The 12,989-nt window shown below is 34.9% G+C and overlaps 1 protein-coding gene across 2 annotated transcripts in view; it reads right to left on the bottom strand.

The window, feature by feature from the left end:
- ZC3H11D (zinc finger CCCH-type containing 11D) overlaps window positions 1-12,989 on the bottom strand; it is a 34,284-nt gene that overhangs the window by 1,289 nt on the left and 20,006 nt on the right. The window contains exons 4-12 of one of the 2 annotated variants that reach the window (XM_045779463.1): window positions 11,239-11,397; window positions 10,709-10,786; window positions 10,514-10,627; window positions 8,524-8,634; window positions 7,212-7,319; window positions 5,724-5,840; window positions 4,198-4,302; window positions 3,728-3,931; window positions 1,819-1,911 (exon numbers count right to left, since the gene is read on the bottom strand). In XM_045779463.1, coding sequence (XP_045635419.1) covers window positions 1,819-1,911; window positions 3,728-3,931; window positions 4,198-4,302; window positions 5,724-5,840; window positions 7,212-7,319; window positions 8,524-8,634; window positions 10,514-10,627; window positions 10,709-10,786; window positions 11,239-11,397 — 1,089 coding nt within the window. The remainder of the gene's footprint in view (window positions 1-1,818; window positions 1,912-3,727; window positions 3,932-4,197; window positions 4,303-5,723; window positions 5,841-7,211; window positions 7,320-8,523; window positions 8,635-10,513; window positions 10,628-10,708; window positions 10,787-11,238; window positions 11,398-12,989) is intronic. The other variant, XM_087869107.1, reaches the window with a different exon arrangement.

Genomic DNA, 12,989 nt, shown 5'->3' with positions numbered 1-12,989 from the left:
AGCAAGCTTTAGAGATTCTAGTTGAGCCTCCCTTCAATAGGACCCAACCACAAAGGCCAACTTTCTGATGCTATGCTTTCAGCCCCAGCCAGGAGACTTTTTGTAGACCTGCAGGTCCTCTCCCAGGAACTCACTCTCACTTGAAACTCACGAGAGTATGCAGTGCCCTCCCAAGCAAACTTGGGGCTTGGGAATTCCAAGATGCTGTCTCCAGCCCTCTCTCAATGTTAGACATGGCTTGTTCCCCCCACTCCCACCAAGACATGGCATTGAGAAATTCTCTCCAAAGCTTTTCTCCCCTGGCTGTGTCTGGGAAGTGCAGTGCAGATCCTCCTTATGCTCAGAGTATTATACACTTCAAAGGGAAAGCCATCACTGACTTCCTACCTCTGGGCCCTGGCATAGCTGGAGGTGATAAGAGAAGAGCAGAAGGGGACTGGTATGAAGTAAGTAGTCCCACACTGTATCTGGTCTCTTGCTGCCTCTCCATGCCCTCCTCTCTGCTCTACAGATTGAACAAAAAAGTGCTTTTATAAGCTCACATCACCTGTCACATTCCCTTTCTGTGCCATACATGGATGGTACATGTTTCATGCTCTGAAGTGACCCCTTCATCCCCCAAATCCTTCTGTAATTCATGTTTAACTACCCGGCCTGAGAAAGGAGAAGGCTGCTGAGATACAAGAGCAGTTACCTGGAGATGGGCAGGGGTGAGGAGTGCATCCTTAAATACTCCAAATAATATCACACCCACAGGGAAAGCACGGGAGAAAACGATGTGGCTCAACAATTTGTAGTTTTATCCAGGATTTCTACCAACTTTTCATCTCCTTCCCCCCAAAATTAAGTGCAATCACATGTGAAAACCCACAGAAAGCTAAGAGAAAATATAGTCAATGAAATAGCACAGCAACAGTTTTCTTAGAGTATAGTATGATTTGGGAAGAAATGGGGAAAAAAAAGAAAAGCAACTGACTTCACAGTTAAAAGTCAAGAGTTTTGAGAAATACGACTGACGATCTCAGCTGTTTTGGTTTTTCTTTTGGGAAAATGGACAGTTTCTAATCCGGATGTCTTTGGGTTCACTCTGGAAAGCTCTTGTATAAAAGTTTATGGATTTCAGATGATTCTGAAAGTTCTAGGGTAAAGATATAAGTAGGAACTCCCTATTAAGAACTTTTTCTGAAAGATTCCTTTTTCTGGAGTAACTGAAACCATTTTATCCTGTGTGGTTTTCCAAATCTACTGTGCCAGCCCCAGGATAGGCTCATTAAGCTTCTTAGCAAAAGAACCACCTGAGGTCAGGTCTGCTTCAAACCTCTACCCTAGGGAGGTTCCCAGGATTCCCATACTCTTCCAGAGAACAGAGAACAAAAAGGGGGACACCGTAATCACTCAGAACCTCCTGCCCTGGAAACTTTATCTTAGGTGTCCTGTTAGTCTGCACCAGCCAATATTTGTCCATGGTGGATATAGTAGGGCTTTAATATTTTGTGTCAAAATATGGTTTTATTATTTGTTTTGTAGTTCAACAAAGAATGAATTTTAACACATAATTGTTGCAACTGCTAAGCTTGTATCTAAGAAGTATATCAAAATATTTCTGATAACATAAAAATAGGCAAAGGAAAACACAATAAAACAAAGTAAAATTAAATTACTAGAAGACAAGATATCTACTAAATTCCAAGTTAATTGTGTTCATAAATATCATGAGAATGCTCTAAATTTTTCTAAAATATGTTTCCTGACGTTGAAACTTAAAACCTTGTCATTTATTTTTAGAATGGTACATTAAAATTACTAGTAAATATTTACCTGTATATATCTTTTCAGTTTTTGAATATGTTTTTGAAAAAGGAATTCTTTTTCGCCAGGCTGAACCATTATATGATGTTGACATATATTTATCTGAGAAAAAAAAAGAGAGAGGAATTAAATATTTTATAACTTCAGAATCATATTCCATGAGTGTCTCAAAGTTATAAATATCTCAGAAGTGAAGCTATTCCTAAGTAATTTATTTTAGCGTTTCAAAGGTAAGGCATCAGGGACTCAAGTGAGTTTATTAAGACCATTTATGATGGGGCACCTGGGTGGCTCAGTCGGTTAAGCATCTGCCTTGAGCTCAGGTGATGATTTCAGGGTCCTGTGATGGGGGCCCACGTCAAGCTCTCCCCTTAGCGGGGAGTCTGCTTGTCTTCCTCTCCCTCTGGCCCCTCCCCTGGCTCAGGCTCTCTCTGTGTTTCAAATAAATAAATAAAATCTTTTTTTAAAAAAAGACCATTTATGTTATCAGTGGACATGGTTATGCACCTCTTAATTGGCTGCCCAATTCTTCAAATAAGGCTCTCTCCCATGAGGTTAACCTACGGGAGAGTATCGTGTCTGGATGTGATCAAAATATTTCATTGCTTTGCTTTACACCATACAATTCTGCTAATACTTATAGAAGAAAGAAAAAGAAGAAAAGACCTAGAAGGCACTGCCAATTCCTTTTACCTTCTATGAAATGACTCCCAAGATGGCAGGGAATACTCTACCATAGTGAACACCCTGTCCCAGGAAACCAAAGCCTTGATATACTGACTTGGTTCTTTAATACCTACTTTCCTCTGACAACTTTATATTTGAACTATTATCTAACAATATTGTGTTTGTGTTTTTAAGTATTACTATGCAGCTGTGATTCTCAAAGCATGGTTCATAATAATACTAAGAATTTGCTTTTTTCCCTGTGTTAACATTTGCACTAATGGCGCTAAAGCAATAGTGAACATAACTGTGACCACCTTAACACAAATCCAGACAGCCATTCACTCCCAGTAAAATAATAATAATAATAAATAAGACTGTTTCACCCAAGAATATCCTTGTTTTTATATATAAACCCATATATCATTTTACTCTAAAACAAATAGAAGAAATACAATTTAAATAAAGCTAACTTCTATTTAAATTATAAAAGAAAGAACCTAAGAGAGACATTGAATTTATACTTATGTTTCAGAAAGCAAGAACATTCAGAACTCCACTAACTAGACTGTGAACACAGGAAAATACAAGCATGAAATTAGAGGGAATTAAGTTGCCTCATGTTAAGTTGAGAGAACTGAAACCCAACTTCAAAAGAGCAAAATTCATCCAAGACAAGAAGAAAAGACGTAGTTCCCTCCTTCCCTGGTGGCCTTGTACTTAATGACATATACTATGACTTTGCCTATTACATGATGAAATGATTTAGAAGCAATCTGTGCATGGTGGGAGAGATGAGAGGTTGTCAAAAATATTGCAGTTAACCCCCAAACTAACCCTTTCAGAAAGTAATCATGAAGGCTTAAGGAAAAGCCAAGGCACTAGCCTGAAAGTGATGATTGAACAACGCAGTTAGTGGAACAAGAAAATGTCAACCATTTGAAAACAATCCTCAGTAGTGACATAAAGCTATCCAGGGGGAACAAAGTGCAGTGCTGTGAGACAAAACTCTAGGGAGGTTCAATGTCTAGTAATCTGCACCCAACACATTTTCTAACATATCCTTTAAACCATGTGCACTCCTGCTCATGGAAGAAATCCTCTCACCAGTTTTCTAAGACGACCTGGTGTGGTGATGGCCTGGAATCAGAAGAGGGGGGTGGGTAGCAATGAAGATTATTTGGACCATCACTTAATTCCATGGGGATGCAAACCACGGATGTGAGTAAATCACATAAGGAAAGGGCTTTACCTGGACAGAGGTTGAATTTGGGTTCCTTGTTAACATCGACTTTATTGTAGGACCCATGTGTGGGTCTGCTGCGGGGAGGTGCACTCAGTGAGACAGTCCTGATAGCATCTCTCTGAACATGGATATAGGATGCGTTCTCAGCATTTCTGTTTTTATTATTGCGATGGTAACTCATTTTATTTTTGGGATTTGGGCCCTGTACTGCTGTAAAGGAAAGGGGGAAGGGAGTGAAGGATAAAACAAACTGGTATCATACCCAGAAATAACATACTGCAGGTTAAATGCTTGATAGCACTATGGAAGGCAATGTATGCTAAAAGAACTAAATTTATAGGAGTTGGGTTGACATCTAAAATAGCATGTTGCACAACAGTAATTTGTTTTTCAGGTAGGAAATAGTAATTTATATTTAATTTCTTAATTTAGTTTCAAATTAAAATTTAGAAATATCAAATATGTAGATACTTTACCTCTCCGCATTCCTGGGCCAGGAAAATTCTTTGGCTCATCATAAATCCATTTTCTTTTTTTCACACCTTTAAAGTGAGGCTTCCTCACTGGCTGGACATCATTCACTTGAAGAAGATACAAATTTTTACAGTTTTTTAAGAGATGCTTTCATCTGAAAATTACTGTAGGTGATAATTACATATCTGTGCATTCATATGCCAAGCAAGAGAAAAAAATAAATGCACTACTCTAATACTTTACTTTCTAGAACAAAGGGTGACTTATTTCTTAAAGCACCCCCCCAAAAAAAACTATCAAGGAAATTGATGCGAAAACTTTCAATATGTAACATTCCTCAGGGAAAAAATGCTCTTCCCCCCAAAGGAATGTGTAAATTGTTTAAAAGTGTATAAAATTACATTCCAAATATAATTATATATCTCATTATGTTATTTTTAAGTAGTTTTAGAATGTTATTTTGAACATAAGTCTACTTCTTAAGAAATTGGATTAATGTAAAATGCTTTTAGTGACTATTACTTTATTAAGTTTTAAGAATTTGGGTGTGTAGTTAGTTTGGAGAAACAAGACTAACTAGTCAGAGTTGGTAAGTGCTAAGATCACTAAATTATTCATTTTTTTCTGGCGTATTTTTACACTGAAAAATTTATATACAAGCCCAGTTTTCTAGGAATTTCTGAGGGACATTTCTCCAGAGAGTCTTAAAACAATTTAGTAGACAGGGGCATTCTTTGTTATTTCCCTGTGTTGTTTCTCTGTGTGAGATCCTGAACATTCACGAGTCACTGCTGCACGGAGAAGATGAACAAGTTCACTACGTAGATTACATTAGCTCTCTCTAGTGGACTAATACATCTGTCTTTGCCCTAGCTCTCAAGTTCAGCTTAAGCATTAAGTTTGAATTCTGATTCACCACCTCCTCTCCAAACATCACACTCCACCCTTATTCTCAAGCCCCCACTCCTAGGATTTGGAAACCCTATTTTTAACAAATGTCACTGAACAGAGTTTCTTAGCAGTAAACCATCATGGTTTCCTTCGGTGCCTGGCTGGGATCCAAGAACAGTACAGGGGCTCAGGAAATGAAATAAAGGAAAGGAAGGAAGGAAGGAAACAGGAAGATTCATGAGTCTTAATTGTATCAAGAGAAGTAGCTCAGAATACTGAATGGCAAGGAGAAGCCAAATCATGAAAAATAGTCCAAAACATAATAAAAACCTGTCAGTGTATCCCACTATGGGTTAAATTTAAAATGCTATACTAATGAATCTTCCGAGAAGGTAGTATTATCATTAATTTTAATACCTAAATTAAACTAGTGGGAACATATATAATTTACTAGGACCTACATCACAATTCGTTGTCAGAGTTAGTAGAAGAATATTGTTTTTAGTTCTTAATCCTGAATAATTTTCAAACCATCCTTTTTTCTTTCTTTTTAAAAATTCTATTTCAAATAAGCAAAACAAATCCATGATAAGACAAATATATCTAAGGCCAAAAAGTGATAGAGCTAATGTCTCACTTGAAGAGGGGTCCTCTCTGCACTTCATACTGATATTCTCAGTAGCATTTAATACATGCGTTGTAGGTACTAGTCGGGTAGTTAGGGAACGCTTTGGATGAGGGCTGTCCTTGTTATCTTTTAAAGCAAATTAAGAAAATAAAATGTCAATATTAGTAAAAGAAGCTTTCAGTTGGTATTTCACTTTTCAAACATTATATGATGGGCATACCTTTAAAAAATATATATACATATATTAATTTTTATAATTCATCACTGAAATTCCCTAATCACTATGGCAATGAGTCCCCAAAGTTTGCCACTAACAAAATATTAAAAATCCAATATACAGACATATCTTCAATATATAAATTATGTATTTGTGGCAATATTTTTAATACATTCATATAAAAGAATCAGAAGTTTATTAATTTTAAATCAAATATGATTATTTAAATTAATGTTCGAGAAATAAGTTAAATTAAAAACTTTTGTGTGTTCTATGCTTTGGAGCAGGACTGCCCAACAGAGCTATATACAGTGATGGAAATAGTCTCAGTTTGTACTGTACAAAATGATAGCCACTAGTCACATGTGGATACTGAGCACTTGAAACATGGCTATTGCAACTGAAGAGATTAATTTTTTTAGTTTTATTTCATTTTAGTTTAAACTTAAACAGCCAAATGTGAATTGTAGCAAATGCTATTAGTATAGTTAGAATTTTTTTGGTTTGGGGTTTTTGTATTTTTGATTGGGCAAAATGTTTCCATCTCTGAGAGAGATGAAAAGAGACTTACATGTCATTTCCCATTGATCATAAGTGCCTTAACCTATTCTTGAGAACATTTATTTAATGGTGGGGAAAACAGTAGATGAAGTTAGTTAGTATTTGGATGGAGAATACATTAAGCCCTCTAATTACAGGACAGCTATACCTTTAGTTTGTGACTGAGAGAGTTGCCTAGCAGAGAGGTACCAGCTGGGGGATTCTAAGCCTGGTATAACGGGAATATAGAACTATAAAGGATGGATTTTATTATCATATCTCTTGATTATTCACAGACTAATAATAATTATAAAATGGGGAGATCATAGACATCATCGTGAGATTAATACTTTTCACAGTGTTCACAAACAAAGCTTTCTAAGAAAATTCAATCACACTGAGTATTTGAAGTTGGAAAAAGAAACTAAGGAGGACTTGGTTTTACTATTTAACGGAACCAGTAACAGTAGAGCTATCAAGACTCCTAGAAATTATGTAGTTCAACAGGCCAATATTTTAGATAAGGAAACGGAAGCTAAGAGAGATGGTCTCATGGTCAAACAATGAGGAACAGACCAGGCCTGAAACCTTAAGAGTTTTTGACTCCTATTCACTGTATTTAATGTGTATTTTTATTTATTACCTCACCTCTTCTATTGGTTTCTACAAGTGTCAAGTTTTGTATTTAACCTATCTATCCAAATTATGAATGGATTAAAATTATAGGGTGGTTCATTTACCTTTACTATTTGAACATTTTGACATGGTGATTTCCTTCTCTTCTGTTAAAGCTTCATTTTCATCTACTCCAAGAAATATGATCCTCTGTGGAACATAACAGTCACCTCCTATGACAATACCTTGTGGTCAGTGGCCATGGTGGTAGAAAGTTGTACAAAACTATCTTCCAACACAAAATTATCCTTTTCTACAGTACACCTTTTTCCCAGTTTTATTTAAACACTTCTCAGTGATAATCACCCACATCTCTACACATATCACATATCTTTAGATTAATACTTGTATATGTATGTATATGAATATATAGTATGTACACTTACATCGAGATAATTGCAAAAAAATTCACATAGTCAACACAGTTAAATTTCCTTTAACATATATAAATCTTTACTTCTACCCTTTACCATCCTTTAGAGTTACTCAGAGTAAATATAATTTATCTTCAATATAACATGTTCAGAGATATGAGAGCAATTTTTATGCTCCTTAAAGGTCTTCTATTTTCCAAGATAAGTATCCATAATTGCTTTAAATATTACTTATATACTTAATTTCCAGATTCTTCACCATACAAGTTACCCTTTCATAACATAAAATATTTGTTTCAAGTAACCTTTTAAATGACACACATGTGGACTACCATTACAGAAATCAGTGGAACTAGTTTAATAATAATTCATATTTATAGAGCATTTTTCTATGTGTCCGACACTCTACCGAATACTTTAAATGGCTTACCACATTTAATTATCTTCCTATACTACTCCTAATAATTCAATATGTGTTTACCTGAGCTATTTGGTACCTGACACCCATTACTGAATCATTTTTAAACCTTGTGGCCAACAAAACACTTATTTTTTTCTTCACAATCTATATCATGTCAAGTCTTTCCCACCTTGACGAAAATCTACCATTAAGGTCTTGAACTTAAATGCAAGACTTTATGTGTATCACAGTTTCAGTTTACCTTATTAAATTTGGCTCCTTGATCCAGCATATTAACTTCCAGTCATCTGTAAATTCTATAAACATGTCTCCATTCACCCAGTCATTCAATTGTTTGAACATAAAATCATTTATTCTACAAATATTCACAGAGTACACATAATGTGTCAGACATTCTCCTATAGGGATTCATCTATGGCAACTGATTATATACATTTCCAGGCCTCAAGTTCCTTACCCAAAGCCAACAATAAAAATATCAAAAAGATTTTGAAAAAACAAAATTTGTTATGAGAGAGGAAATTCAGACTCATTTATTATATGGTGATATATTCAGAATCAACCAGGAATAACTTAACTCACCTCCATTTTCAAAAGCAGCAATGTCAGTCCTTGGTTTCCTATCCAATGATGCTTTTATCTCACCTTGCCTTTCAAATAGGCTAAATTTTGTTGGAACTGTAAGGCCATCCCCTACAAAATTAAGGAAAAATTAGAAAAGGAAAAAGAAAAAAATCACCCCAGGAGCCATTAGGTGCTTACATAAGTCTATAGAATTCATGATGATAGTAAAAAGTCTAAAAGTTAATGCAAGTATTGTTTGCATAGTGGTATGATGAACAATAAATTTATAAATATAGAAATTTTAAGCAAATTTTATAATTATCAAGAAAATAACAAGTTTATTTTCCTATGTGGATTATTTATTAAATGGCAATTTAAAAATTTAAACAATCTAACATTATTATGTATGTATAATATATTTAACTATTTGATGTGTTCTTCATATAATGAATTTTGTAATATTTCTTTTGATTATATTTCCTTATCAGGAACAAATTGAATGAAAAGTATTAGAGTCTACCACTGACAAATGGTAGTTATACGGTGATAATTAAATAATTCTTAGTGTTTTTCTTATACATCTCTAGATAATTTTCTTCTAAAATAAGCTATTAAAAGCAGAATAAGAGAGTTATGGTAATCTAATGCACCATATGATTCTAGATTGGATTCTAAATCAGGAAAAAAGTTCATTTGGCTATAAAGGACATTGATGGTACAGCTGGTGAAATTTGTTTTTAAAAATTCTGTAAATAATATGGTATCAGTGGTAATTTCCTGATTTTGATATTTATACCAAAGTTAAGTAAGAATTATGTAGGGGCAGCATATCTGCAACTTACTCTTGCACAAACAGTTTAGAAAAAAAATCACAATATGTATATTTAGAGAAAGAAAGTGAAAAATTAAATGTGTAGAATATAACATTTGGGAAATCTGGTGAAGGCTATTCATGAATAACTGAAATTATTTAAAAATAAAAGGCTTTTAAAACCATAATATAAAGTGAAAGTACATGTCATTATCTTTCTAATCTACCCTTTTTATATTCATTGCTAGCTTGTTTTATTTGTTTTCTTTTTTCCTTGTCTAGGAAATGCGGGCAATGTGCCCTTCTCTAGATGGGGTGCCCACCTGTCAGCTGTCTCGCCAATCATTCTAACATCTAATGGTATGTTGCTGCCACCTACCGCCATATGTTTAAATAGTTTGCCACGTTGGCAAGCATTCTACTTTTGATCCTCTACTTTATCCTACCCTCATCTTGATGTTGGGACATTTTCCCAACTACCATTTTTTATTTTTAGGGAGAGGAAAGAATTCAAATCTCCTACTGCAGCAAAACTTTTCAGCTCATTCTAGTGGCAAGACAACTATATAAACTCATGGCATCCATGGATTTTCTCTGAGTTTCTGGTTTTATATCCAGAAAATGTTCTTATCTTGCCTTCAAGGGCAAAATGTTTACCAACATTAAAGTAAGATTCACCAAAACATAAGACCAATGAAAGCCCCAGCCTTGGAATAATCCACATGCGTGACTTCTGAAATTGCCTGGTACACATAGGCACTCATTCAATGAACAAATGTATCCTTGTTGAATGACTAACGTCATTCTGTGATCTCCCTTTTGTCCTTCTGGGGCTAGGTTGTCCTTTCTATTCACAGAGAAAAAAATATGCACCTCATTCACAGGGAAGTTTATTTCCAACGAAAAATAAATGGTAAAAGCCAGTTATTTACAGAATTACTGCATCGGGGGAGTAGTGCCGCCATGCGCTTACGAAGCCTATTCATTCTGTAGCTCCGCTGGGAAAGCATAATTACACTAATAACAGGTTTTCATATTAAATATAGGTCATCTGATAAAAGCACTTCCTCCACACCCTCAATTCTGATGTATTATTTATCACGTAACTCTAGTGTACATCTTACTAAATAATTCACAGCCTATCACACCAAGTATCTCTTATATATCACCTTGAAATGCTGCCTTTTCCTTCCTTACCTTCTTGCAATTCGCTGCCATTTTCCAAAGGCTTTTCTAACTCTTTGTCTGCTGTAGAGGCTATGCTTTTTGATGATGAAATGTCCGGAGGAGTATGGAATCTGTAGTATTCACCTAATCTCCCATTAGAAAAGTAGAGGTTAGTATATTTGTCACATCGAGCATTAGAAAAACCACAAATGTTTGATTTCTTACCAGATTTATAACACATCTCCTTTATGGCTCTTTTTTCTTCAATTTCTTCAGGAGTCTTTGTCCATAAACTAGAAGCATCTATAGGATATATATTTTTAATTAAATTGTCCAAAATCGAATAATATGAAACTATATAAATCAGAATGAAAAATCCCAATGTTCTCATGGATGTTTTTCTTTTTAATTTTTAAAATCAATAATTTGCATACTGGTAAATGTCTCGAATTGCTATTTTTCACGTATTAGAAAAATCAGTTTAAGCAACTGTACATATTTAAATGAGATCTATCTCCCAGCCATCATACAACAAAAACCCTCCAAGCCAAATGATCATAAGCTATGTATAGACATAGAACAAATTAGAACATAATGAATTGAATATACTTTATAAAATTCAAGCTATTTTCTTACCAAAATCTGCCTAATACATTACTTTATAAACCCCTCACAGTTAAAAAATATGTAAAAAAAAAAACAACATGGTAGGGTTTTTGAATGTGCATTGTAAATCTGAGAAAAGCCTTACTAACCATTTTGTTCATCTCTTTCCTCCTCTTCTTCCTCAAAGTTAGTTTTTAAAACTAAAGGATGGTGAATGGGTCGTGATATATTCTCCTGAGGCTTCAGGGGTTCCTGACTCTGTGTCGGGGGTGGAATTCCTTCCTGAGTTTCTTTCTGTGGTGTGATATCTACAGAGGAAATGCAAAATTTCAGTCTTTTTAAGATATATATTATGTGCATGTTCCATGATCAACAGTGTCCTCCTAATTTACTGTATATTTTATTAAAAGGTGTCTCTTCTTATTTCTGGAAATGTTATTAAATTAACAAAAAATATCAACATTTTGCCTGTAAGGTGCAGAAAATATGCAAATTCATAGATTTTAGATAGGAATTATAACCATGACTTGGCACATCACAATTTTGGTATAAATTCAAAGTGACCATAGGTATTACTGTATTCTTACATTGATTGTATCTATGGAATAAGAATAAATTAATCACTTTACAACAAATTAACAAAGACAAATTCAAATAAGGCATAGTTTATAATGGCAGAGTAGATATGCCAAAAGAGGAAAAAACCCAACGGTTCTAGTTTTCTGTGGCTGCATGATTTCTTGGAAGTGAGAAAGAATGATACTTTCAGATTTCTCTATTGGCTGCACATTGGTCAGACTGTCCAAAGTTCTAGATCACATTTAAATGTCCTTTAACTTTCAAAACTAACAAGCAATTAATAGAAAAAAGTTGGTGAATACATGAATCTTCTATTATCACTAATTCAATCCCCTTTGTTTTCTAAATGAGTAGTTATCAAATTTGGCTAATTATCAGAATCAACTAAAGAAATTATTCAAAACAGGGGCACTTGGGTGGCTCAATAAGTTAAGTGTCTGCCTCCAGCTCAGGTCATGATCCTGGGAGTCCTGGGATCAAGCCCGTTGTGGAGCTCCCTGCTCAGCAGGAAGCCTGATTCTCCCTCTTTCTCTGCCCCTATCCCCACCCTCGTGCTCTCTCTCTTTCTCAAATAAATAAAATCTTAAAAAAAAAAGAAATAAAGAAAGAAAGAAAGAAAGAAAGAAAGAAAGAAAGAAAGAAAGAAAGAAAGAAAAAGAAAGAAAGAAAAAAAGAAATTCAAAACATCTTTTGGGTCTCTACTTTCTGATCTTCTGATTTAGCAGGTCTAGATTAAAGCCTGAAAATCTAGTTCCATTTTTTTTAAAGTCTCGGGTAATTATGAAATCAGCGCCATTTGGAAACCACTGCCCCAAATGAATGATCATCTAACTAGGGTCCTGGGTTATGGGAAATCTTTAGATAGGTGTGCCATCCCAATAATTTGAAACCAATGAATCCTATTCCAGATCCTCAATTTCCACATTTATTTTTCCCCTAAAATTGGTTAGCCTAAGAACAGGCTTGAGTTCACAATAGCCTTCTCTCCACTTTATAAGATGAAGGCCTACCCTTCACTCATGCCAGAATTTACTATAGCACACTGGCCAAAAGAGAAATCCTCCTTTATTGATTAACCAAACTACCTCAAACCCATATGGCTTTCTCCACTACTTTATTTTATACACATTTCTACCAGGAGAAAATCATGATGTGGTAAGCAGAATAATGGCCCCCTAAGGAAGTCCATGTCCTAATCCCCAGAATTAAGGCTGCAGGTGGAAATAAGATATAATCACCTGACCTTAAAATTGGCAGATTGTTTGTTCTGAATTATTCAGGCGGGCCCAAGGTAATCAGAGGGTGTTTACAAATGGAAGAG

The sequence above is a fragment of the Ursus americanus genome, chromosome 17 (assembly GCF_024610735.1).
Source record: "Ursus americanus isolate L20-20 chromosome 17, mUrsAme1.1.p, whole genome shotgun sequence".
Classification (NCBI taxonomy): Eukaryota; Metazoa; Chordata; class Mammalia; order Carnivora; family Ursidae; genus Ursus; species Ursus americanus.
The sequence above is the reverse complement of the archived record's forward strand: the minus strand, read 5'-3'. Positions and strand labels throughout refer to the sequence as shown.